General features: G+C 40.0%; 2 protein-coding genes across 4 annotated transcripts; one reads left to right on the top strand and one right to left on the bottom strand.

The window, feature by feature from the left end:
* Positions 1–164: 164 nt before the first annotated feature.
* xkrx (XK related X-linked) lies at positions 165–13651 on the bottom strand. Its single transcript, XM_066715043.1, has 3 exons — positions 12470–13651; positions 3070–3329; positions 165–2672 (listed from the first exon to the last, which is right to left on the bottom strand). Exons 1-3 carry the CDS (start codon positions 12814–12816, stop codon positions 1867–1869), a joined length of 1413 nt encoding a protein of 470 aa, XP_066571140.1. The 5' UTR covers positions 12817–13651; the 3' UTR covers positions 165–1866.
* A 46-nt stretch (positions 13652–13697) lies between these two features.
* Positions 13698–27517, top strand: arl13a (ADP-ribosylation factor-like 13A). 3 transcript variants are annotated; one of them, XM_066715044.1, is made up of 11 exons: positions 13698–14006; positions 14587–14723; positions 19703–19810; positions 20184–20254; positions 20573–20822; positions 21174–21279; positions 23356–23561; positions 23959–24067; positions 24401–24659; positions 26439–26549; positions 26758–27517. In XM_066715044.1, the coding sequence occupies exons 2-11, from the start codon at positions 14668–14670 to the stop codon at positions 26811–26813; spliced, it is 1332 nt and encodes a 443-aa protein (XP_066571141.1). In that variant the 5' UTR covers positions 13698–14006; positions 14587–14667; the 3' UTR covers positions 26814–27517. The 3 variants fall into 3 exon arrangements, with proteins under 3 accessions (XP_066571141.1, XP_066571142.1, XP_066571143.1); XM_066715045.1 differs by having other exon boundaries at positions 14587–14699; positions 26758–27516; XM_066715046.1 differs by lacking the exons at positions 13698–14006; positions 14587–14723 and adding an exon at positions 14807–18032.
* The last annotated feature ends 225 nt before the right edge of the window (positions 27518–27742 follow it).

Raw genomic sequence — 27742 nt, 5'->3', positions numbered from 1 at the left:
ATATCTAACTGTATTATGTTATAGCAAATGTAAATTTAACTTCAAAACATTGCTTTGTGCTTTGGTTTGGAATCAGCCTTGTAAGAAAATCCATTCTGATAGCTGAATCTTTACTCCCACCTCTTGGTCAGTACAGGAAACACAGTAACAGACAGACATTTGTAATATATTTTTCTTTTATTTACAGGTGCAGGTTCAATGCAGAAGTACATAGGCACTCACATTTAAACTCAAATAACTTCAACAGCATTGAGTGTCAGAACACACATCTCTTTTGCGATTCCATGCTTTGCTTCACATTAAGCAGTGACTGTCAAGTTAAGCACTTTATTCCTAGAACATATGTAGGCATGAGCAGTTATTCATCTATTTAAAACCATATTACCTGAACTGTGGGCTTACTAGCAGTGTACCGGTCCAAGCAAACTGGACATTAGATATACAGAATTTCTCAATTAACGACATTAAAAAGGACTTCAGACTAAATTAGGAATGGTTAATCTTTGTCTAAAGCCAAAGCCTCTTGTGCATGGCTTCATCCATTACTTCACAAACACAAGCACCATAAAAGCCAGAGTTCAACACACACAAAGAAGCTTGTAAAAATGCACTTCAAAATTAGTTTTCGTTTACTAGAGAAGACCAAATGATATGGTAACCTATTGCAAAACAGTGGTATTACATGACTACACAAACTTTAAAAACTATGATCAGATTTCACAGACAAATTAGCACTAGCCATAGACTACTCTCAAATTTTAAGTAGAGTGGACCAAGACTTGTCCTAATCAAGGTCAGTGAAACGGGCTTTATATCTATTTGGACTGATTAAAATGAAAAGTTTAAATTACCAAACACAGCTTGTTAGATGTATAATCTCTCGTGGAAAACCAGACGCCCAGGATTTAAACAAAAAAAGGCAGGCAGAGAATAAACAATCTTTCTTGTTTAAGGTCTGGTGTGTGAAAGGTTGCACTTAACGGAAGATTTTAATTCTTCTTGTATCTTTCTATAGCCTTTGATCTCCTATCAGGCTTTCGGGCATAAAAGCACAAAAACAAATCAACATCTCGACTCTGAGGTATCTTATGTGTTAGACTAATGCGAAGAGTTGGGTGTATCGCAGGTAGCGTTCTGGGTACAGAATTCTTGTGGTTTGAACATTTTAATTCCAGGGACCGTGTTTGGAGAGTAGCGGTGCTTTCATTCGAATGCTCTTTCATTGTATCAATGTTCTCTTTTGTTTAAAGATCTAGAATTCCTTGGCAAGCTCCCCGGACACCTGGACTGTTTGTGATGCAATGTCTCTTGTTAATGGCTCTCAGTTTTTCTTTGACTGCAGCACACTCCCTTTGGATTGCATGTACCTCCTGAGTAATATTGGATCTCCAAGTTTTTTCACTGCCGTTGTAAAATGTACATTTCCTACGTGTTTGGCAGAGTACATTCTTTGGTCTCCAGTGGTAGATAGACTATGAATATTTATATTAAAAAATATATGCGTTCAGCTACCCCCTCCTCTTCCTTTACTGAAATACTGACATGTTTAAATCAGTTTACTTTATCATAAACTCAGTAAACATTTTGTCTTTGGAAAATGGAAACCAGTGCAAAACAACGGATAAAAGAAACAAACCAAAAAAAACACAAAAACAACAAAACTGCACATTTGTAGGTTTCCAGGATTGTTGCCAGTTTGGCATATCCTCACAGTGCTGCTACACTCTGGACAGTGCTGAGCTTTTTCTGCCCATTTATTCCAAAGCGAACAGATGTCATCAGCCATCATACAGTTCAGTCAAGTGCTCCCCCACTGTGGCCAGTAGACCAGGCACAAAATGAGTCTGTCACACCAGCAGGGGCCACTCATGCTGCATCCTGTATGATGTCATCTGTGATGTCTGTTTCGCGTAACTCAGTGTTAGGGCTCGGGGGCTGCTGTGGCGGCTGCGTCAGGGCCTGGCTCTGGGCCTTCTCAGGAGGAGCCTGTGAGCCATGGCAGCAACAGACGCATTTCAGGCAGTCGGCCACGTTGTGCCGGAAGAGGCGACGGCAGGGGTGCAAGTACTGGTAAAAGATAAGCATGAAGAAGATGGCCAGGCTATAGCAGATTACAAGCTGCAGCACCAGCAGCGGCGAACAGATGTACTCGTAGAAGTCAGTTTTGAAGAAATACCACAGGATGATGAGGACGGTGTTCTCCACGAATCGCACGGTGTAGTAGACAGCCAAACACCCCCAGGTCTGGGTCTTCTCAATGAGATCTCTGTCTGCCAGGTTGATTTGCACAGCGGACCAGCAGAACATGTTGATGCAAGCATAGAGGAAAGTGACCATGCAAAGTACCACCGTGGTGCCCAGTTTGCTGAAGTTCTTCTCGACATTCTCGGGCAGCGAGGCCTTCTTCCTCCAGAAATCCACCCAGGGCAGGAAGAAGAGGACAAGGAGGTTGATCACCACGATGGGAATAATCCAGTTCTGCAGCGCCGTGCTGAAGAGCACAAGCACCGTGACGCGGGTGGCGATCTCCAGCCCACGCCACAGCACCATGCACATGTAAGCTGCAGGCCGGGGCCTTACTTTGTACTCGTCGTATTTGATCTGGATGGCCAGGATGCTACAGACCAGGGCACCATAGGTAATGGAGATGAGTGCGATCACCATCAGAGCAACTGGAAATATTAAACAGAAACCTGTTAAGTCACACATTTGGAAGATATTAAATCAATACGTTTCCATTTCAGTCACTTTGAATATACAAATAATGGGTTGACACTGCTATACTGCTATCTTTTAGCATTAAGGACTTACAGATAAAACAGGCACAATCAAATTCCAGCTCTTACAAATCCATTGCAGTGTTTCTGTACAATACTCTACTTGTTAATAGAGTGGACATAATCTTGGCTGAACAACTCTCAGGTCAGACTATGACACCCCATCCCCAGTCTACGGTAGTGGCTGGGTCAGAAGAGGGGTCATTAAATGCTTCTCTTTGGCATGGTGGACAGATCTCTCCGTGTATTTCCTGTGTGTTAGTGAAGGTGATGGATGTAGATGTGGGCATACCTCTTATAGCGAGTATGTGCCTCTCTTGGATGGTGGCGTAGAGCTGCAGAGTGAGCTGGGGTGTGGAGCCCAGGAAGGCTTGGATGATGGCGGTGCGTTTGAAGGCATTGCGGTGAGTTGCCAGTTTACGCTCCGAGTGTCCGATCTCCCACTCCATGGGTGAGCCTCGTCCATGCTTCAGTCGGATCTTCCTAGCGATGGTGACGTACGGCTCCTCCTGCTTCCCGGCCCGGAAATACACCACCAGGGCCTCGATACACCTGAAATACACAACGTCCAATCAAGACCTCAGCCCGACCTTGTGGAATGACTCACACAGCAACACTGGCACCATACAATGGGGCCATCTCACACTGCACCCATGCAATTAAATTAAACACAAATCGGTCAATTGCAACAAACTGGAAGCTGCGTACTAACTGGAGATGATCCCTGTGGTTAGTATGCAGTTCTGTACTAAATTAGTCCGCAAGTTAAATACCCATTGCAACGAACTTGGCGACTGAAATTAGTCTCCAGTTGCGGACTAACACAGGTCCCCATTGCAACGAACCCCAAAACCACTGCTACTGCCCTCTAGAGGAGACTGAGTACGGGACTAACTTAGTCCTGCTCCTGCTACAGAATAACTGTGGATAGTACCGTACTAAAACACAAATGTGAACAATCACAATTAAAAATAATTATTTCTAACCTTGTCAATGACTGTATTTCCTATTAATTTAGTTATATTTCCTATTTAAACTAATTTCATGTATGTTTTCATGGAAAACAAAGTGACCCCAAACTTTTGAAAGGGAGTGTATGTGTGTATATATACACTCACCTAAAGGATTATTAGGAACACCATACTAATACTGTGTTTGACCCCCTTTCGCCTTCAGAACTGCCTTAATTCTACGTGGCATTGATTCAACAAGGTGCTGAAAGCATTCTTTAGAAATGTTGGCCCATATTGATAGGATAGCATCTTGCAGTTGATGGAGATTTGTGGGATTCACATCCAGGGCACGAAGCTCCCGTTCCACCACATCCCAAAGATGCTCTATTGGGTTGAGATCTGGTGACTGTGGGGGCCAGTTTAGTACAGTGAACTCATTGTCATGTTCAAGAAACCAATTTGAAATGATTCAACCTTTGTGACATGGTGCATTATCCTGCTGGAAGTAGCCATCAGAGGATGGGTACATGGTGGTCATAAGGGGATGGACATGGTCAGAAACAATGCTCAGGTAGGCCGTGGAATTTAAACGATGCCCAATTGGCACTAAGGGGCCTAAAGTGTGCCAAGAAAACATCCCCCACACCATTACACCACCACCACCAGCCTGCACAGTGGTAACAAGGCATGATGGATCCATGTTCTCATTCTGTTTACGCCAAATTCTGACTCTACCATCTGTCTCAACAAATGTCTCAACAGAAATCGAGACTCATCAGACCAGGCAACATTTTTCCAGTCTTCAACTGTCCAATTTTGGTGAGCTTGTGCAAATTGTAGCCTCTTTTTCCTATTTGTAGTGGAGATGAGTGGTACCCGGTGGGGTCTTCTGCTGTTGTAGCCCATCCGCCTCAAGGTTGTATGTGTTGTGGCTTCACAAATGCTTTGCTGCATACCTCGGTTGTAATGAGTGGTTATTTTAGTCAAAGTTGCTCTTCTATCAGCTTGAATCAGTCGGCCCATTCTCCTCTGACCTCTAGCATCAACAAGGCATTTTCGCCCACAGGACTGCCGCATACTGGATGTTTTTCCCTTTTCACACCATTCTTTGTAAACTCTAGAAATGGTTGTGCGTGAAAATCCCAGTAACTGAGCAGATTGTGAAATACTCAGACTGGCCCGTCTGGCACCAACAACCATGCCACGCTCAAAATTGCTTAAATCACCTTTCTTTCCCATTCAGACATTCAGTTTGGAGTTCAGTAGATTGTCTTGACCAGGACCACACCCCTAAATGCATTGAAGCAACTGCCATGTGATTGGTTGGTTAGATAATTGCATTAATGAGAAATTGAACAGGTGTTCCTAATAATCCTTTAGGTGAGTGTATATTACATATAAAATACATTTACGTTTTTGTTTTTGAAAGGACAATATATTTTTAATGTAAGACTACCGGCAAATGCTCTGGCGTAGATGGATAAAAATGTACATAGCTAAAAAAATAACCAGTGTACAAATTGTCGGCTGCAAGGTTTCATTAAATGCTTTCAAATATCTGAATATAGACTATTGAAAGCTCCAGTTGGAATTATAATGCAATATTATATGCATAATATGAAGCTATATATAGTGGGCTGTATGTAACCAATAGCCGACTTAGTAGTGCAGTAGTAGTTGTGTATATGCCAAGAGGGTACTGGTATATTAGAATACCGTGCCCAGGCAGGGCTGTGTTTAGCGCTGAGAGCTCCCCTCAGGACCGCAGTTAGTGTGGAGCGGTGTTGGATGTACCGGGTCTGAACCTCTGCCTGTGCATTACACTTGTTATTTTCTTTTAAATTATTAAGACCAATGTATTGCATGTCTAGTCTAGATAATGTGTTTGGGTTTTGTTTGGGGAAACAAAGTGCAATTTAGCTTTAGCTATATAGCCTATTTCTGTGCCATAAATACGTCTTGAGTTTAAATGATATATAAATATACAGCTCTGGAAAAAATTAAGAGACCACTGCAAATTTTTCTTAAATCAGCATCTCTACATGTATGGCAGCCATTCCATTCCATTCATATTTGTATTTGGAATTTGGCAGAAATGTTGTCAGTAGTTTATAGAATAAAACAAAAATGTTCATTTTACCCAAACGCATACCTATTAACAGTAAAACAAAATAAACTGATCATTTTGCAGTGGTCTCATTTTTTTTCCAGTGCTGTACATTCACAAACAAAAAAATATTTCTGAAGAACCTGTATTATCGATTATGCTACTAAAATAAATGTAGCATTATATCTTGTTATACCATTGCATTTTAACATGTTTAGCATTGCCAATGCGCAGCAGCAGCATGTCAGCCCTGGCGCTCTGATCAGATTTGCTAGTTGAGGCCTGGCCTCTTCACTGACTTCACTTAGTACGGTACTAAAGCTGGGGATCAGCTAGTCTCCATCACTGCTCCTCCTCTATATGCATTGCAATGGGTACTAACTTTAGTCTGCAGCTGGGGATAATCCCAAGATAGTACCATACTAGCTAGTACGTAACTTAGTACAGAGCTCCGTACTAATTCTGTGAGCTCATTGCAATTGACCTGATAAGACCAGGCTAAACATTCATAAGGAAGCACTACTTCTACTTCTACTACTACTACTACTATAGGCTGCAGGGTATGTTTTATGTTTTGCATATTTTCCTGCATTTAAATACATTTTCATATTCACTTCAAGAGAAAAGGGGTTTAATATGAAGGTTATGAGTGCCGATCTTTGAAGTGTAACTACTTCTCGTTTTTTCCCCTTTTAGGGGCAGCTTCTTAACAGAGAAAATATCAAGATGTGTAACTTTAAGGGTTGCAATCAACCTTTTCTATTTTTAAATCAGTTAAGCACTTTTCTTTGTCACCAGAAGAGGGAGTAGGAGAATTTATATGCAAATTCTTAACACTTAAGAAGTAAACGGATGTTTCTATACATAGATAAGAAAGGAAGCTATACACATGACCTCCCAAGCTTTTTTCCTCCCATAACTGAAATATGCAATGCATAGCATACAATGTTTGCCATAACATATTTAATTAGCTTAGTGTACTGGTGGTTAATTTTTAGTCAGCACCTGTATTCAGTTTTTGGAGTGAACCTATTCAATGCTTTGAGGGTTGAGAGCACACTTTTATAAGTGTAGAATTTGAACCTTTTATTGCCGATTTCTTCAGAACAGCAGTGATGGGGTGAGCAGACGTGAGGGGTTTACACAATTATGTAGGGATATGTTAATGTTTAGTACTGCTTACAGCATTGTAAATGTTACATACTTCAGTCATCCTTCCCCATTAAGTCAATATTGCAAAGTTATTTTTGCTTGCCTAACCTCTACCGTGAAACAAGCTAACCATTTTCTTACTGTGAAGTTACTGGCATTTTCTGACCCTCTATAAAATGGTTCTTAACTTTCATAAATGAATTGTCAGTTGTGATCTTCCCAATTACTACTTTCTTTACAGAGAAAACAACAACAAAAACAACTTGTGCATATCAAAAAAATCAGATTAGTAGCTTAACCAGGAGAAATAAGTCGCTGTTTGGCACATCACCAGCTTCCCTTGGGGCAGCTGCACAAACCCACCCGGTTACATCACACAGAAGCCTGTTCATTTTCAGCTGCTGCAGCCTGGTTGAGAATGGTCAGCTTTATTTAAACACTGTGCGCAAAAAGATAATGAGATACTATCCATTCTTAAACAGAATACGTTTTTGAATGCTGAGTTTCTGATTTTGCTCAAACTGAAATCAGTTTAGTGGCTGCATTAGATTCTTCAAAAGCAAACGTGAATAAAGCCTGCAGGGAACGCACTGAATCACACAGTTAAAAATAACAGCAGGCCTAGATACAGTTTCATCAATTACACAGCCTGGCTCTCTTACATTGAAACTCATCAGAACAATAGCTTTACTCTTCAGTCTGGTCAACAAAGAGTCTGCTCCACAAGAAGGTAAAAAGAAAGTAGGTACAAATAAATAAAGCAACCAAAAACAGAAAACAGGCAACCCTTATTTCTGCCTCCCTGTACATAAATTCATTTCATGGTTATACAGTTCCGGTTTTCCAGGTAATACAGCAGAGTTGTCGCTGATTATCAGATGACAATGCATCCTGATATGATGCAAATTAATCTATTCATCTTATCGGGAGCATGGCATAATCAGAGCACAGACCTGCACAGACAATAACCCTGACCCTTCAAGGAAGTTGGGCACCTCTTGCTATGACACCTTCCTTACGTTAAACAAAGCAAGAGGACCAAGACGGCCAACAGACTGCTTGCTTGGACCCAGTTCCACTTTACTGAAATCGTAAAAATAAAATTAACAAAAATAGAATTTAAAAATTAAAGGAAACTGCAGATTTTATTTTCTCTATTGGTATTATTTTTGTCCCAGGTCTTTCCATTACAAAGAATGTGCACACACTGTTACTGCAAACACTTAGCAATTATAAAGATACATATATCCCTGTTATCACTTAATAAACTCTTTTATAGTATCATAGCTACGTTACCCATCTGCCTGGGACTGTCTGATCTCCATTCCCGGAATAACAGCCTCTCATTTTGTGGCACTGTGCGAAGAGAACCCTGCTGCATCATGGGAACCGCATTCCAACAGAAGAGCTCACCATACTGAAGCGAGATTACACCGAAGCCTGTACACAGCTGGGCCAGCCGTCCTGTATTTTATGGGGAGCTCTCTCCACACAAACTGAACTCCATGCTTTCAAACGGTTGTTTTGTGACTTTCTGGTTCATCCCATAATTCTGTGTCACACATCACTTCCCCATCATTCTGCACATTAAATAACATGTGCATAACAGTGCACTGGCCTGCATCGTTAACCTTCTTGACTATAACATTTCAAGCACCAGTCAATACAGGAACATTCAAATAGTCTCCATTCCCAGTAAAAATAAAAAAAGATTCACATCAATATTTCAATATTTTCCTTTTGGTTTTGTTTTAAAATGCACTTCTACTTAGGAAAAAACATTTTTTAATTTTATTTAAGGTTTAAAACAAGCTCCAATACCAGTAAGTACCTCCCAGAATGAGTGATGGAGATTAAGCAATAACTGGCTTTTGTTCAACTGCAATACTGTTAAAAGAGTTCTGCAGAATCCCCTATTATTAACAGGACAAATCAATAAGAAAACAAGCTCATTTTTGTATTAAACAGGTTTCACCACATCTGGAACAATGAGTCATTACTCTATGACGGGGCTAGCACAACAGGCAAAATAGGAAGCTCACTATCAGAGTAGGGTGGTTCACTGGTTTCAGAAAGCTATGACATTTCTAAATGAATTCAATGAAAATTAAGATAACTATTAAAAATGTATTTAAGTTATGTGACTAACTACTCTAATCTGGTGAACACTTACTTGTACTACTGTTTTTCAAGGCTACATTATTTTGTTATGAAATATAAAAATATAACAAGAGCTTATCAATTGAGTTCCTGCCTTGAAAAAGGTTTACTCAATCTGAAAGTGATCACTTATATCCTACAGATCTGAAAGTCCACTAATATGCTGCACACCAATTTTGTTTGCGTAGGCCTCGCTGTTGCTAAGAAACCAGTGAAACACACATTTAAGCAGACACTGTGGCTGAGCTGTCCTATGATGCAACTGCGCTTCTCTGCAACTCATAAACATCTGCAAAACAAAGCAGAGATCACAGGCTAAACTAAATTCCCCAAAAAACATAACCGTATTCCAACCAAGAAAGTTTAGGGGACATTTGTTGTGAACCATAGTTGTACAGACTGAGAACATATATCAAAAGCCAGAAGACTAAGCTCACAAAGACATCCTTCCAAATTAAACACCATAGTAGGAATTCCCTGCTCTGATGCATGGGAGACATGAAGAATTTATTTTTTTATTTTTTTAAGATTAAGTACTGAACACAGTCCAAGGCAGCTTGAGTCATGTGACTTTCCAAAGTCAGACTATTTAAACTGTAGAAAAGCGCTGCAAAGAAAAGCAGAATGTTGGGGGTTTGGCCAAATCCTCACGTCATGATGACAGAGCAAATAACTATTTTCCTTGGAAAGCAGGCTCATAAAAGCACCTTAAAGCCAAGTTAACTAGAACTATTTGAACCGTAAAATCAGGAAGCAATCAGACAAATATACAGCAACTGAAAAGCCCCAACCACGAAAGACATGTCTTTGAATGCATATTGTTATTTAAAGTAAGTATATATGGATTTAGCCTCATAAACAGAAAAAACACCAGCATCAAGAATATTGCCTTATCTCCTGACCTTCTGTGTCGGTTTCCAGCACTGCTATCTTTAAACTCCTATCAAGGCTGACTTCTGATCTTGTTTCTACCGCACTGCTGTCACAAACCACTGGACACTCTGGTCTAAAAACTGTTTTCCTTAACTTGGCAGATACTCAAGTAATGTCATTGGAAGCCTATCCATAATGGTGTATAGAAATACACTATTCAAAATAATTCTCCTGGTTTCTTTCAACAGTGTCCTGAAAATTAACAATTCCTGGAAAGTCTAGGACAATGCTGGAGGGTTCATCTGTGTGGTGTCTGTACATGTTGGCCCATTTATGTCCACATTCTCCAGACGACGCATTAGAATGTATTGCAATAATTTTACATTTAAGCATGTTGTATGAAGTAAGTTTTATATGGAACCAGAAATTCATACACTACAATATATTTGAAAAGCTTAGTTTCTACAAGGCGGCTCCCAATAAGCGTGTGAGCTTCCTTCCCCACCCTCCTTTCATGCGGGCAATCACAGGAACCCGAGGCTCAACAGACATGCTAAATAACCCTAATAAGAGACTTCAAGATATCTGTGAGACAGATTCGCATGTTGGATATTGACTGAGGGGTAAAACATTAACTGTGTTTTGAGACCTGTGCAAATTTTAGCTACTCGTCACACTTTAATCTTTACGGTGTATGAAAAGGTTTACCTGCTGGCTAGGTTACGCGGAGTGAAACTAAGTGATCCAGCAAATAGACATAGGTAACACCCTGGGAACATTAAATCAGTCCTTTTACATTTGCTTAATAGTTATATCATAATCACTGGCAAGCCTTAATTTGCTTTTTCAGGTTGACTGAAAAAAAAAAGTTTAAATATTAAACAGTGGATAAAATGAACCCTGATATGCCACACAGTCAAACTCTCAGAGATAATGTTACAGAACTCACAGACTCGGGAAAGGATACTCAGCTAGTTTTATCAATGCATTAAGCCAATTTGACAGTGCAAAGGTTGAATAATAATTATAAAACACATCAGTTGTAAGCCTGTGGGGCTAGCCTACTGATACCTTATAAACAAGTTTTTGTTGCAAGTTTCTTCTTACTCCCAATTATGAGTTTGGACCAGTTGCAACATGACTGTGTAATGCAAGCAATGCCTTTCAATGGTTCCCACAGGCATTACAACATAGTCTGAATAAAAATGCTCCATATCAAAAACATAAAACATCTACTCCTGATCTCCACCAACTCCCACACCCTGAGAAGTGCTGGTCTATATTTAAAATCAAGAAGACAGCTAAAAAGTTGCCACACATTTTCAGCTTTCAAGTAAACTAACACATTGCCCAGGTCCACCCAGCTCATGGTTACAAATAAATACATTCATGGGGAGGCGATTTGCACTGGAGACCAAATCAGAAATTGTGCGGAGAAATGGTCAGCAAAATAAGGGTTCTAAAAGGGCTGTATTCATGCAGGGTTTTCTAGCACCCTAGGTTTATAGACCATCATCTTTAGCCAAAGAAAAACAAACCTACCATGTTCAGAAATTTAAGTGAGGATCTAAAATGCCAATTACAATTTTCAACTATTTTCGCGAAGCCTTACAACTCCAAAGTATTTGGGTTCGTTTGGTTTTATTTCTGGTTTTGAAAGAGTAAACGGTTGGGCCTTTAAGTTGAAATGGTGTTAAATGTATAAATATAGCCCAAACTATTTCAAACATTATAATTTAGTTTAATTTTCAAAGGCTACCCAGGAACCAATCAGTTCAAAAGTATAAATATAATCTTGCCACTGACAGGACAATTATCATTTGGTAGCTCAGGAGATCAGTTTTAGGAGAGGATATACAGCAAATATTACTGCTCTCTAAAACAAAACTGAAACATAAACAAGCCCTTTGATGTGCAGAATGCAAGCATCAACTTGTTTTTAGATCACAACACCCAAGTTTAACTGTTGCACTGTTTTTGGTACTTCCGCTACTGTTTGGACAAACATTCAACAAGGTCCTTTTGGGTAATTGATGGTAAATCTGTTTTGTTGTCAATATGTGGTTCATAAATAAAGATAGCAATGAAACCCTATTCTCATGATGTCACAGTTGCATTTCTGGTATGGTTTAAAATCAGAGGTTTTCTTAATAACGTGTGGCAAAGAGTGCTGACCTATTAAAATAACACTGGGTATACAAAATTATACAACTAACGCCTTTTCGTTCATCATTGACAATATTATACATTCTCATCTTATAATATACATTTAAAACTGCATAATGCATGTACATTCCCTGATTACACCTCATACTACTTTACCTAAATTGTTCTCAACATATGCATATGCTAAACGCAAATAAAAGCCCTCTCCCAACACAGACAATGCCCACTGCCCAAACTGAATGGCATGGGGTGGCACGACAACGGAGCAGTTGCACCCTCACCTTATGATTGGTCCCATTAGCAGAAGGTGCAGAAAGAGAACCAGGGGCCTGTCTCTGCCCAGGTCCCGGTGTATGAAGGTCAGTGCCAGCTGGATCAACACCGCTGGCACCAACATGAAGGTGATGGTGAGCCCCATCCAGAAGCGGTCGTCGCTGTTGTAGTGGCTGCACAGCAGGGCCGCGGTGACGAACTCGGCGCAGTACAGCGCGGCGGAGAGCAGCACACTGAAGGGGGGCTGCAGGGTGGCGGTGGGCTGGAAGGGGACCCCGTTTTCACTCGCCTGGGGGGGAGCCGGGTGCTGCTGGTCCACGATCTCCTTTTCGAGACCCTCACACATGTTCTCCATGCCGCCAGCTCAGCCCACAAAAACGTCCTCAGCCCCGATTTGTTCCGACAGTATTAGCAAACCTGTCCTTGTCTATGTGGCGTTTCTGTTCATCTCGCTTTACTCCCCTAAACGACTGTTCCCTTGAGCTATAGAAAGTTACATCTCAGTCTCAATGCATTTGATCTTGTGGCGTGAAAAGCAACCCACCCAGAACAGCGTGAGAGTCGGACTCACCCGGGCATGCCCACAGCTCATATGACAGGACACACAAAAATAGACCTGGGACGGCGAGGTAGTCTTCTCTGCTTCTGCTAGGCTGACCTGAACGCGTACGTCAGCCAAAAATGCACCCTTCCCCAAACCACCCCCCACACATTTAAACCCCAAAACAGCTTTGCTCCCGTTTCTCCTCCACTCGGGACATAAACAGATCGGAACCAGCGGCAGATTCTATTTCGGAATGCAGTGGAAACCCGGCCACCCGAACGACGTGCTCCGGCGCTGCGGCTCACTGCGATGGGCTCGGTGCCCCCATTCAGTGGCAGAGATGGCACTAATATCACTCAAACATGCCCATCTACACGACTGCACCACGGCAGGGCGGCGGACCTCCAGGCTGAACTTCTGAAGAAGAAACTCCGGTTGATCAGTCTCAGCAGGTGTGCCCCTCGCCCGCCAGGCTGTCTTCTCTGGGTCCTAGAGCCCTTGTGCGTGGATGTATTTCTTTGTATTTTTGAATACGGGTTTACTGCTGTGACTACATTTTTATGTCGCGTCCACCTTCTGTGGAAGTTACCGGGTTGAATGAAGATCATACCTTACACACTGGAGACCTGCATTTCACTCCCGCCGTGCAGGAACATGGCGGGCACTAGGACCCGTGTTTTCCTAGGTTAGGGACGGGCTATTTGCTCAAAACTCGTATAAACAAACAATACATTGAAACTGCCTTGGGTGCCTGTGGCGGTTTTGAAAACTTTGCATTATTTTCATGGCGAGGAGAAGAGAGCTGCTGTGTTTATTTGCAGGAAGCACATTGACAAGCGTTTGACTGATATTTGTGTTAAAGACGTCTTCCACCACGTGTTTTGGTGCACGTCTTTTGGACAGACCGCATCCTCCTGCGAGATAAACATGCCTCTGAAACGGAGGCCAAACAGCGACAAGGATGATGTAATTCAGAAATTATAGGAGAAAAAAGACACTGGGTAGGTTTTAGGCAAGATTTGGTTTCCATATATCCGTTGGCTTTTGCTAGTTTATTTATTATTACAACATAATATGAATAACTAACGCCTCCTAGAGTTTTTGCTTTACCAAACTTCGTGCAGTAGTAATTCACCATATTGCTTGTGATTTTTGTACGGAAAGTATGATTTTTTTCTATGATTTAACTTTAAATACCCTTTCATAACCCTTGTGGAGAATAGCAGAGCATTGCATATCGCTCCCTCAGTGTGTATGTGTTTGTATTTGTTTGTATACATATTTTTACCATATACTGCACTTTAGCATAATATACCATGCTTTTACAATGGTATATTATTGTACATTACCACGGTCTTGGTAAGATTTTCTCAATAATTTCACCAGGCTACACCATATGTGTAGTATCCCATGTTTGACTAAATGATGATTTTCGATCATGTGATTGGATCGTGTCATTTCTCACACGATTAAACTTGAGGTCCCGCAGTCCAGGGTGAAAGACTGTTCATTGGCAGCCATGTTGCCCCTACATAATGTTTATTGTCAATAACACGGGCCATTTCTCTCTTCTCTCTGTAGTTGTTCAGTCATTTAGTACAACCTGATGACTTTAACAACAGGACGGTGATCACAGAGGCTCACCGGTGTGACATCCGGTGAATGAAACAACGCGCCCCATGCCGTCTGTCAAGGCGAGTGTTGAGTTCCACTTTTGGGTACATGTCAACATTATATATTTTTATTTTATTTCATTTAAAAAAATGATTACATTCGTGGTGTAGTGCAAAAATGCTATACCTGTAGTATTGTATTGTTTATTTTGTGTTTCCAAATAGCGGTATTATCTGTAGGTCGCCCTGGACAAGCGCGTCTGCTAATAAATACATAATAATAATGAAAAATAAGTAGAGAAGTAGTACACATAAGTATAGTACATCACGTGTTTTATACATAAAGTCTAATTTACTATAATATAGGCAGCCCTTAACATTTACTTTGGTAAGGGAAATCATCTCTGTTGAAGACTTGCATCAGATTTGTAAAAAAAATGTGTAATAAATGATAGTCACCGCAGATAGTGAGATCAGGAAAGCAGTCTAAGGGGAATGACATTACCAGTTTAATCAGACATATTCACATCTTTGCCATATACATTTATTTATTTATTTATTTATTTATTTATGTATTTGGAAATACCGATATCCGCCTTTGATTCACGTTGCATTGCAATAACTAATATTGAATGCAATTGATTTGTTTGCTGTTATTATACTAGAGTTGCTATTTATCTCGTCTTATTAATAAATCATAATGAAGCTGCAGTTCACTTTTAACTGTGATAACTCGATTGCTGAAAACTACAGTGGAGTGCAATGCATTTCGATAGCTACTGTGTACTGAACTGTTTCCCATGCCTTTTATTTCTATACTTTGTAATAAGACATTAGTGAAGGCAACTGAAGATGGTGCATGTTACATCCCTGCTGTGAATATGGTAGTTTGGAATTGTGTTTTGAAAGAGTTTATTAATTTTAAGGTAACGGTTCCAAACTGTTGTCATTTTCTCGCTAACTTTTGCAGTATAACATTGTGCCTTATATTAAGCAAGAATTGCAGATTGTCAAGCTTTTTATTTATTTTTTCTGCTTAAATGGCAGTTTTCCAACAGACTGACTCAAAACATACAAAAGCCAGGCCACAGAGGTTACTCAATCTCTTTCAGATAAGTGACACTTTTAACAAAGACAAGAGGTATTTAGGAAAGTGCAGCCTGTTATTGTAGCCCAGTCTTTCAGTTTGCTGCTGTTTTTATCCAAAGCAAGAACATGAATCTGCAGTGTCGATAGCAGCTTTTGCATCACTCCAGGGGTCCTTTTTACCTCCAGCCCTGAATATCTCACAAAGACATCACTGTTTTGCTTACATGTTTACAACTGATAGGTTCAGAATATTGCCCTGAAGATCAGAAGATTATTTGCATTTTGAGTGTTGCCATCCCTGGCTGGGTTGAATTGTCACAATTTGAATAAGTCAAGCATGCCTCTAAACGAAACAAACACTTGGGGGACTTTGCATCTAGATCATTAAAGCTGGTTAATTACGTAATTATTTGCAATGGGTTCACAAATAAGACCTAAAAATACAAAGTTTTGTAAATTAAACCAAACTAAATGAAACAGTTGACTCTCGCCCTGAAAGGAAACTACAAATTCATTCTGAATGTGTAATATACTGCTTTCAGCCTTCCTATGGATCCCAGATAGGTCCTACTGTTTATTTATTAATCTATCATTCACACACTTCATCCATTCTTGTCGGTGCTGTTGTTGCTTTCCAAAATGAGATATGTACACCTCTTGGAGGAAGGCCGGAGCCAGCAGTTACACCGTGGCGGCTGTAATTAAGATAATGAGGGGTGGAGTGTAACGCACTGTAGTGACTCACTGTTGTTACTGTTTTGGCATTTGGCAGCCATACTGTATCACTGTCTGCTGAGGGCCTGTGCTGGCTGGTCAGGTGCCATGAAGCCCTCCTGCCCCACTGTGGTGTGTTATTGCAGCCAATGTAAGAGAACAGACCCAGCTTCCTTGTTCATCACACTTTTTTTTTTTTTCTTCTTCAAATAAAAATGAAAAAAACAAAACAAGAACGGATTCCTTAATCCATTTATAATGTTGAGGCAAAGCTTTAAATGCACATTATCTTTAATGCACAGCTAGTGGAGACATAATTTATAATTGTTGGAAGGATAACAAGAAGTGCCGAGGTATAAAATGCCTGAGCTTCTGGTGAAATTAGACAACAAATGTTTTGTTTAAGATGGGCTACACACCATGTCTGTTACAGAGATGTTGTTCGAGTTACTCCGTATGCGTGTTATAGTCTGGAGTTATGTAATGAAGTGGCCTGATGTTAGAAGCTCCTGTGAGCGCAGTCAGCCGATATGACTCTGCCCTGATTCGACAGCACTGTAATGACTTAATGAGATGATGGTCAGAGATGCAATTCAGTACAAGCAAATCTTATGCCTCAGCCTTTGCAGCAGTTTAAAGAACATTACCCTGTCATTACCCTGTTTTTCATCTAAGAAACATCAGACATGCATGCAAAAAACACGGGAGCATTCCTGTATAACAATATAATAAACTGCCTACTGCTGGACTAATCATTTTTTTCTGTTTAATTCCTATACTTGTACACTACTCAAGATAACAATCTCATTCAAGTATTGACATCCTCCTTATTAAGCTCTCATCAAAACATTGTTGAGAAACCACTTTGTTTGCCATGAGTGCCATCTGTTGGCTTTAAAACCACAAACAATGTATTTTTACTGTTACTAGTACTTATATTGTTATTTTAATTTCTCCTATGCTCCCTTTCCCTTGGCCCTTGACTGTGACCTAAAATCTTGTCTGCTCTCAGCTCTTTCAATCCAGGATGTAAGACCTCATATTGTAGTCACTTATGTAAATTTGAATTTGTAAAATGTATTATGCTTTGAATTTCACTGTATTTTTGCACTTTTTGTACTTTGCATTGTGCTTATATTTTGTAAGTTGTGGGCAACAAAAACAATATGCAATTAATGACAAACCTCAATATTTGTATATATCGTTTTTTATTGTTTTATTGTGTGTGTGTGTGTGTGTGTGTGTGTGTGTGTGTGTGTGTGTGTCTCTGTACAGTATACATATACATACATAGAATAAAATGCCAATCCTGACCTCTAGTGGTCTTAGGTATGTAAATTCAGCTTAATACTTTAACAAGGCAGACTCACCAGCTAACACGCTACACACATATCCTGGTATCTGTAAGTAAATCTAGGACCTGGAAGGTAAACCCTGGAGAATGTAGTCTTCTTAGAAGTCTCCCAGTTTCCCAGGGTGCACCACTCAAATCAGGTAAGCCCTGGATTAGAAAAACAGAGTACTTAAAGCCTGATTAGATTTAATAGGACTGTGCAAAAATGCTACAGAGGAGGCAGACGGTAACAAAGGAATGGACACTGATATCCTCTTGTAAGTGAATACAGACATTAGTCTTTATTGTGTTTTGTTTGTCTGTTTGCATATTAATTGTTCGGAAAGTTTATTTGCAGACTGCGCTACACTATAAGTGGGTGTTCCTACAAATGGGACAAAGTCTGTTTACATGGATAAATATAGTAAATAAGGCTAATAATTGGTCTCTTTAAAGGAAACAAACAAGTAATTTTATTCAATTATGTTGTCTTATCTCAGAAATGAAACTTTTTTTAATTAAGTGTAGCCTACCTGAAAATAATTGTATTGATATTAACTGGTTCATGCTTTTCAGTGCCTGTTGTTTACTAGGGTGACTATGTTAATAGAAGCCAAAAATCTTAAAAAGTATTTTACCTCACTCAAGTCCATCTATTAAGGTACAAAAAGGGGTCAGCGTGTTTAAAATCTGTTTCAGAAATACTCTCATGGTTTCAGACTGTGTATTATGAGCTTATGACTGGGTGACAGATGTACAGGCTGCAGATTGAAACCTTGCCAGCCATCACAGCAACCAGACAGCCAGCATCTGGCGGTAGTTGGATTGAAATTGGCTCCGAGTTTGGCCAAAGTCTGTATATTTTGTAGTTGTGTTACAACAAGTGTTGGACGAATGGTTCTGTGATTGTGCCAACCTCAGCCAAATGAAGTGAGCATTATTGTCATAGTTCTCACGCTAGTCATGTAGAGAACAAAGGTAGCCTGTGAATAAATCGTTACAGGAGGCATTTGAATACTGTACTCACTACAAACAGCAACCATCTTGTACTGTACATCTGTACTAGTTTTACTTAAACAATAAAAACAATATATATATATATATATATATATAATATTTCTGCTTTCACAAGATTCTAAGGAATATAGAGGGTTCAATTTATTAAGGCTATACAGTATATTCATAATTGTAATGAAACTATGTACTGTGCCCTCATTTAAAACTATTTTGACCGCTGTTTATCCAGTTAAACACTTTGATGAATATTTGTTAGTTCATTTGTTCAGGATATTATCACTTAGGTCATGGTACTGATGGTACTTTTTGGTAATGTTTAGACTTTTGATTGGTTAGAGTAATAAATGTTCTTCAGAACAGTTCTCTTGAATGCTTTGACATGTTATAATGGGACATATTTGACAGATTACTTTTTGTAAAATAAAATCTAAAATCATTTCCCAGTATTTTAATTTCCAAATGGTAAAAACTAGCCTTAAACTTGATAATTTGCATTCTGACTGTTGTGGCAGCACTGCTTTTACAGTCATAGCCCACGGTGTTAAACAGACACACCCTTCCTGGAGGAACTATCCAGAGGTTTTCAGTGTTTCTAATAAACGGTGGCAATCACTCCCCGACCTGAAACATTAACTTTTTGTTTTGTTTTCATAACTGTCTAGTTCATGTATCATGTAATGTTTTTTTCACTAGTGATACTGATTTAAAGACATTCCTGTGGAAATGTCATTTGAAATCCCCTTCATCTTTTACTTCCTGTAATTATTTGTAAATACCATTAAAGACAACAGCCACTGTGTTACCTTAAGCATGTGGCTCCTACAAAGAGTTTGATTGCCAATCCACAGAGTCACAACAGTGCACAAATGCAATACACAAACTTCCTTAGGGAAGAAACAATCTAATGATGTGTGTTGTTGGCCTTTTTTAGGCACAAACTAAAAGGAAGATGGTGGCCCTTGTGCTATCCTCAGCCCAACATGTTCAACCTTGTGAGCAACTGCTGCAGCTGGATACAGAAACTCCAGCAGCCTGTCCGGTGAGGCCTCCTCTCAATCCTGCTGCTCCAGGACCAGCATGGCCCCACTGACACTACTGCTTGCTGTTTCATATTTTTATTTTTAAATTTAAAGATCAGGCCAAATATATAGAACAGCCTTTCTGTAGAAACGAGATACGCATTTACGTGTACGTCCCGATAAAGAAACCTGGAAGTGTGTTCTTGCAAATAGCCTTGTATATCCTAGCTTTCATTGAAGTGGCATGTTTGGGTTTTCAATCAAGATGTTTTAGAAGTGATTCATTTATCTGATTACGTTGATATTCCCTGAGACAAAGTGTTTACTGTGACTCTGACCACACCTCAATGCTACTGTCATCCCAGCACTGATCTGTCTAAACCTCCTTCACAGGAAAGCTACTGTGCTAATGGTTGGCCTTGACAAATCTGGAAAAACATCCACTATTAGAGGAATTGTGAAAGGTACAGTAACAATACAATATTATAAAAAGCTTAAGAAATGTATGAAACATAATTCTATTTGACCGAATACAACTCAAACATGTTGTTTATAGTTTGTCTTTCAGTTTAAAATAATTTAAAAAGTTTTGGTTAAACACTTATAAGAACATAAGAAAGTTTACAAATGAAAGGAGGCCATTCAACCCATCATGCTCGTTTGGTGTCCATTAATAACTTAGTGATCCAAGGATCCTATCTTACTTATATTTCTACACATAAGTAAGATTATATAGTGGCCCTAAGGGGACTAACCTGTCCTGTTTCCCTCCTGGCTCCCAGCCCCCCCCGGGGAGGTGAGCCCCACTGTGGGCTGCGTACGGACTGAGCTCCGAGTGGACAGCTTCCAGGTCACCCTGCTGGATGTGGGTGGAGGGGCAGATGTTCGTGGGGCTTGGAGGGACCACTACGGTGCGGCCCATGGGATCATCTTTGTGGTGGATTCCAGTGACACCCAGAGGATCCGGGAATCCAGAGATCTGTTGATGGACCTGTTGAAGCACTCCAAGGTGGCAGGCAAGCCCCTTCTGGTGTAGGTGACACTCTCCTCATTCTTACTCCATTCGTTTCCATCACTCTCAGGACAAGCTGGATCCCCTTGGCCCCATTTTAAATCTTAATGTAAAACTATTCATGAACTCTGATTTTGCATTTCTGCAGGTGATAAGATGTCAGGAGAAACTACAGTTAAATGTGCACAGGAATAACAGACAAGGTTTTCAACACAACCCTTGTGCATGAATGTGCTCTAAAATGGGCTGACATACACAGCTGTGATAAGAGAACCTAGTTTTAGTGAGGGCTGAGTTTTTTTTACTGTTAAGGTGGATTGGCAGTATGAAGTTTGTTTAAGTTATAGAAAGGACTGTGTTCTTGATTTCAGGCTGGCCAATAAACAAGACAAGATGAATGCTTTGCTGGGTAGTGATCTCATAGAGGCCCTGTCCCTTGAGAAGCTGGTCAACAAGAGTCGGTCCCTCTGCCACATTGTGAGTCAGTCCAAATGCATTTCTCCGGGGCTGCTTCTCTGGGTTTGGTTGTGGCTGGGTGGAGACTGGCAGAACTAGTATTTCAACTTGATTGCAGCTTAAAATACTGATAATATTATGCCTTAGGTTAGGGAGATCTCCTTATTAGTAAGAATATAATATCAAAGCATAAATCAATGATCCTGGAAAATGACAGGAAATATCAGCTATAGGGTTTAATTATGAACATGTTAATATTCCAAGATATACAAATGCTGATATTGTGAAAATACTTTGACTTATAATTATAACAAGACCCTTTTATTATTTTGCTAATATGCATCACTTTTGTTACAAATTTCACACAGTTGATTTTAGATTTTCCAAATAAATAATATATATATAATCAATTACATATGCATATTCAATTATATATACATAAATATTTACTATATATAAATACACACACACTACCGGTCAAAAGTTTTAGAACACCCCAATTTTTCTAATTTTAATTGAAATTTAAGCACAGTTTTTAAGTATGGTTTCCTAAACCATCAAAAGGCACTTGGAAACTGGAGGAAACTCTGACAGGAAGAGGTCTGGCAGACCCAAAGCCACAACACAATCAGAAGACAACTTTCTGAGAGTCAGCAGCTTGTTGATAGGCAGATTACAGGACAACAGGTTCAAGCACAGCACTGGTGGAAGTAAGCAAGTCTTAGTTTCAACTGTGAAGAGAAGACTTCAAGCTGCAGGTTTGACAGGTCGAGTGGCAGTAAGAAAGCCATTGCTAAGATGGCAAAATAAGAAAGAGAGGCTTTCATGGGCCATGAAGCACCGCTAGAGGACTACTGAAGACTGGAAGAAGGTCTTATGGACCGATTTAATCAAAATTTGAAATTTTCGGTTCATCACGCAGGGTTTTTGTACGCCGTCCAGTAGGTGAAAGGATGGTTCCTCAATGTGTGACATGAACATGGAGGAGGAAGTGTGATGGTCTGGGGCTCTTTTGCTGGATCCAGTATTGGCGACTTGCACAGAGTGAGTGGCACCCTAAACCAAAACGACTACCACAGCATTTTGCAGCGCAGTGCACTACCCTTTGGTATACGCCTAGTTGGTCAGGGGTTCATCCCACAGCAAGATAATCACCCAACATGGGATGAACTGGACAGAAGGGTGAAAGAAAAAGCAAGTGCAACACATTTGTGGGAACGTCTGCAACAGTGTTGGGAAGAACTTTCTGAACAATGTTTGATTTCCATTGTAGAAAGAATAAATTGAGACATTAAACTTCATAAATTTCAATAAAAACTGGAAAAATGTGGGTGTTCTAAAACTTTTGATATGCCTATAAAAAGTCTATACCTGCTTTAAAATGTTTAACCTTCAGCTGAATTATACTTAAATCCTGGAATTATTATACATTTTTTCCTCTTTATCTAAACATCCTACCACACAATTTCCAAGTGGGAAAAAAAAATTCTAGAAATTGTATAGAAAATTAATTCTGAATAAAAACTTAAATGGCTTGTTTGGAATAGTGTCCACCCCCTGAATAGTGTCCTCCTGAATTAGCTCAGGTGTAAGTTTCTAAATCACACACAAAGCTAAGTGGGTTCCACCTGTGATTGATTGTAGTGATTCAATGATTTCAGGATCAATTCAATCATCCAGAGGTCATCTTGACAATGCTCCAAGGGATATTCAAGGCCTTTGATATAAGTTTTTTTCTTCCCATCCGCCGATCTGTGCCTTTCAACAGCTTTATTCTGGAGTTATTTTGAAATATTTGGTTCTCATGGTTGAGCGGGACCTGTAGGAAAACTAGGTAGACTCCAGAGGAGCTTGGCTTTTATACTGGGCTTGTTTGTTTCATTTCACCATTTTCACAGTATATAGTAAATGCACTGTCCTTTGCACCAGATCCCTGGCTTTTCTTTGTATCTCTTTCCCCAGACCCTGCCTATTTCAAAAGCACTGTGGCAACCCCCCCACAATGTTACAATATATTAAAGGACGCAGTTGAAGTGACATCTCTGTGCACTGTGAAATGAATATAAAGAGCCTTTATCTATTTTTCTTTCTATCCAGGAGCCATGCTCTGCTCTGCTGGATGTACGGAGGTGGTCTGAGAGAAAGACTCTGAGAGGCCTCCGCTGGCTCCTTCGTGCAGTCTTTCTTGATTACAGCGAGCTGTGTGCGCGTGTGGCAAGAGACAATGCCCAGCTGCCCAGCCAAGAGGAGAAAGAGAGGCGTGGGAAAGCAGAACGAGGACGCAGCAAGCCCCAGGAAGACAGGTGAGCCCACGACCTTTCACACAGACCCAACTGACACCCTCACAACACAGCATTCTGGGGTGCAGCTACATTAGTACATGATCTTTTGTGTCATTGCCGGCCTGCTCTGGAAGTGTTTAGATTGTATACCTGAGTATTCGCTGAGGAAGAAGGTCTGTGTGATGTTCTTATGATTGATGGAATACTAATTGTGTGGAATTCAGATACTCTTATCCTTTCAATTTCTAAGTTATTATTTCTGAGTAAAATGTTTGTAATTTCCACAGGGGGGGAAATTAATATAATTTCTATTCATTCGTTTTTTAGGATTAATAAATATGTATATTAGGTGTTAATATGAGGCGAGTATGATTTCTTAGCAACTTTGCTTATTGCAGTTGTTGTGTGCCATCTACAGGCTTCCCACCAGCAGAACAGCGCTACCGAAGGACGATTCTGCTCAAGCCAAAGAGAAGAAGCCTCTGCCCAATGGAAAACTCGAGCCCATTCGGAACATCCTGAAAACGGTACACTTTCATTTACACAGCTCAGAGCTAAACAACATGATTATAATAAAGTTATTTAAATTAAAATACCTGGGCAACCTGGTGTGTGTGCGTGTGTGTGAGAGAGAGAGATGGTGTTTCTTGGGAAGAGTTAGTTAAAACACGAACTAAAGGCTTGTCTAGGGATACAGGTCACTGAAATCACGCCAATACAGTGATTCATTCCATACAATTCAATTACTTGCATTCCTATTGCTGTTACTGTTTTTGTTTGTTATTATAAAGAACATAAGGAAAAACGCTTGCCTGCTTTGTAAAGTTTTGCTCAGGAATCAGCATTGTGTCTGAATGCAGGAAAGCGATCTGAAAAGGAGGGCAAAAAAGAAAAAGCATGTGAAGATAAAGGATGCAGTGAAAGGCAACGTGCAGTCGCATGGCGAAAAGCCGGAGCAAGATCCAGAGTCAAATGGACAAAAGGAGGGTAAAGCCGGAAGTGCCACCATCACCCTTTTAACTAGCAACCGGGTGGGACTCAACCGGAGTGTCAGATTCACCAAGGAGAGCCTGGAGCTGCCAGACTCGCCCGAGAATGAGAGATCCAAACTGAAGAAAGGTACTTTGTTCAGAGAGAATGACATGCACTCTTACCAGTAGTAGCATCCTAACGGGGGCCTTTTCCTAAAACAATCTGATTGGTCTTTAACTGTGCTCTGTGGGCTTCTTTATTCTCACCTAATAACCTGCTGTCCCCCTCTCTGTGTGATTATACTACAGTACTTTTTATCTGCTTCCTACTACAGCACAGTGATTAGTATATGAGTGATATTTTGTAAGATGCCCTGGATAAGGGGATCTGCTAAGAAATAAATAATTAGTAAGCAAACAGCTTAGACTTCTTCCTCAGCATGTTGCTCTGGCTTTCATCAATGCTTGAAGTCTAAAAGAGAGACCTCTGTACTGCACAGGAATACTGCAGTGGATCTTTTGTTATAATTTCATTAAAACTCAAATACATAAATACTCAAATGTTAAGATTTCACTGAGATTTCATCCTATCAGCAGTAGAACCATAATACATGTGTAAATAGTTTAATGAAATGAAGGAATGCTGATCTGTTAAGATACAGCCAAAATGTTGTAATGGGCAAATTGTTTTATCATTACAGTTCTTGTTTTCTTAAGTGCTTTCGATTGGCCTGGGACTTCAAACTGGAGTGTGACTTGTATATCTGGTATCGATATCTGATAAGTCTTGTTATCTAGTGACCAGCATACATACTGGTCAGGTTCTCTGAAAACGAGGCCTTTTTGATACGCAAGTTACCACAATACTTTCACTAATACGAATTCAGATTAGCGGTGAGGTTGATCTACATGAATTAAACCTGAGGCTGTTTAGTTTTATACAAGATATAGGTTTATTAAAAATGTAAATAGACAACATGTATTTGTAAAGATAGGATAAAGGCAAGCAGGGTGGATAATATCGAACGTGAAAGTGAGAGATCTATCCAATACTCACATTTTGAGGCACATAACATGTAAAAGAACAAACAAGTATTATTACGCTACCCATTCCTACAATTTAGATCCCAAACACAACTAGGTTTTATGTAATTGTGATTTACCTAATTATTGACTAGTACACAAGATATACTCCCTATGTGGTTTACTGAGATTCAGTTATGCAGAACTTCAATAGCGGCGAGGGCTGGCAGACTGCTTCGACTTGAGGACGGTTGCAAAGCTTCCAGGGTTTTGGTTGAGAAGTTCTGGTTCTGAGGTAGAATTACTTAAGTGTCATTAGTTAGTTTTAAGTCACCTTTTATTATTTGTTATCAAACCAAGGAAGAAGCTGTGTAACACTTCTGTTTCCATCCTGTAGTTTGTATTTGGGTTGCCCTGGTTTATGGAATATATAAAGTACCCTGAATGTCTGTGTTTCACAAAATGAATCTTCAGTTGGGGGGCGGGGGGGCGGTCTCCAGCATGGATGTGTTACCTGTTGTACTTTGGTGAGCACAGGCCTGTATCGTAAAACGCAGAACTTCAAATCTGTCTCCTTAAGTCCTTTACCACAATTGTACATTTCTCTGTTAGGAAGGTATATGAATTTGAGTATATATTTGCCAAAATAAGGTCATATGATTTACACCTTCTTGAAATATAATGTAAAATTGTTTATTTATTTTCTGGAAATTACGCCAGATTACTCATTTCACATGAATGTGTGTGGAAAAAAACGTAACTGAAAAGGCTCATATTGAAAGAGCTTGGGCAATTGAAATCTGAAACCCCATGCAACCATAACATTACCATAACACATCTTAGTTTTTCTCTAACCTGTTTGAAAAATTTACCAAATTAGTAATATACCGCATTCCCTATTCAGGCAAAGCAGAAAAGAAGAAAAAGAAAATGACAGTAAAGAAGAAAAATAGAATAAATTCTGAAGAGAGACCGACAGCCCACCCCCAACCTGTGGATCTCTCTGCTACCTTTGGTGAGTCATAGATTACTTTTCATCAAATTAATCATAGTATGTAATTGTTTCATAAATCACAGCTGAAGTGACTGAAATTGTAAGATTTGTCACATCAAAAAATGTAACCAAACTTTAGTTCTTAAAAAAAACACAACATTGTAACTGTGATTGAACTGAATTAGCATTGGGAAATTAATTGTAACATTTGCTCACTTTTTCTTCCTAGATCTCTATCGTAAAGCTATATTGGCCCTGAAAGCCAGACAAGAACAGACTCGCTAAGAAAACCTTTCCTTTCGGTTCAGTGTGGATTGAGGAGCACTGTCCTATTCTGCTGTTCACACTGATGCTGTGAAGAGCAGCCGTGAAGAAAACACAGCACTATACACTCACCTAAAGGATTATTAGGAACACCATACTAATACTGTGTTTGACCCCCTTTCGCCTTCAGAACTGCCTTAATTCTACGTGGCATTGATTCAACAAGGTGCTGAAAGCATTCTTTAGAAATGTTGGCCCATATTGATAGGATAGCATCTTGCAGTTGATGGAGATTTGTGGGATGCACATCCAGGGCACGAAGCTCCCGTTCCACCACATCCCAAAGATGCTCTATTGGGTTGAGATCTGGTGACTGTGGGGGCCAGTTTAGTACAGTGAACTCATTGTCATGTTCAAGAAACCAATTTGAAATGATGCGACCTTTGTGACATGGTGCATTATCCTGCTGGAAGTAGCCATCAGAGGATGGGTACATGGTAGTCATAAAGGGATGGACATGGTCAGAAACAATGCTCAGGTAGGCCGTGGCATTTACACGATGCCCAATTGGCACTAAGGGGCCTAAAGTGTGCCAAGAAAACATCCCCCACACCATTACACCACCACCACCAGCCTGCACAGTGGTAACAAGGCATGATGGATCCATGTTCTCATTCTGTTTACGCCAAATTCTGACTCTACCATCTGAATGTCTCAACAGAAATCGAGACTCATCAGACCAGGCAACATTTTTCCAGTCTTCAACTGTCCAATTTTGGTGAGCTTGTGCAAATTGTAGCCTCTTTTTCCTATTTGTAGTGGAGATGAGTGGTACCCGGTGGGGTCTTCTGCTGTTGTAGCCCATCCGCCTCAAGGTTGTACGTGTTGTGGCTTCACAAATGCTTTGCTGCATACCTCGGTTGTAACGAGTGGTTATTTCAGTCAAAGTT

The sequence above is a fragment of the Amia ocellicauda genome, chromosome 10 (assembly GCF_036373705.1).
Source record: "Amia ocellicauda isolate fAmiCal2 chromosome 10, fAmiCal2.hap1, whole genome shotgun sequence".
Classification (NCBI taxonomy): domain Eukaryota; kingdom Metazoa; phylum Chordata; class Actinopteri; order Amiiformes; family Amiidae; genus Amia; species Amia ocellicauda.
Note: the sequence above shows the minus strand (reverse complement) of the source record. Positions and strands in the feature narration are given on the sequence as shown.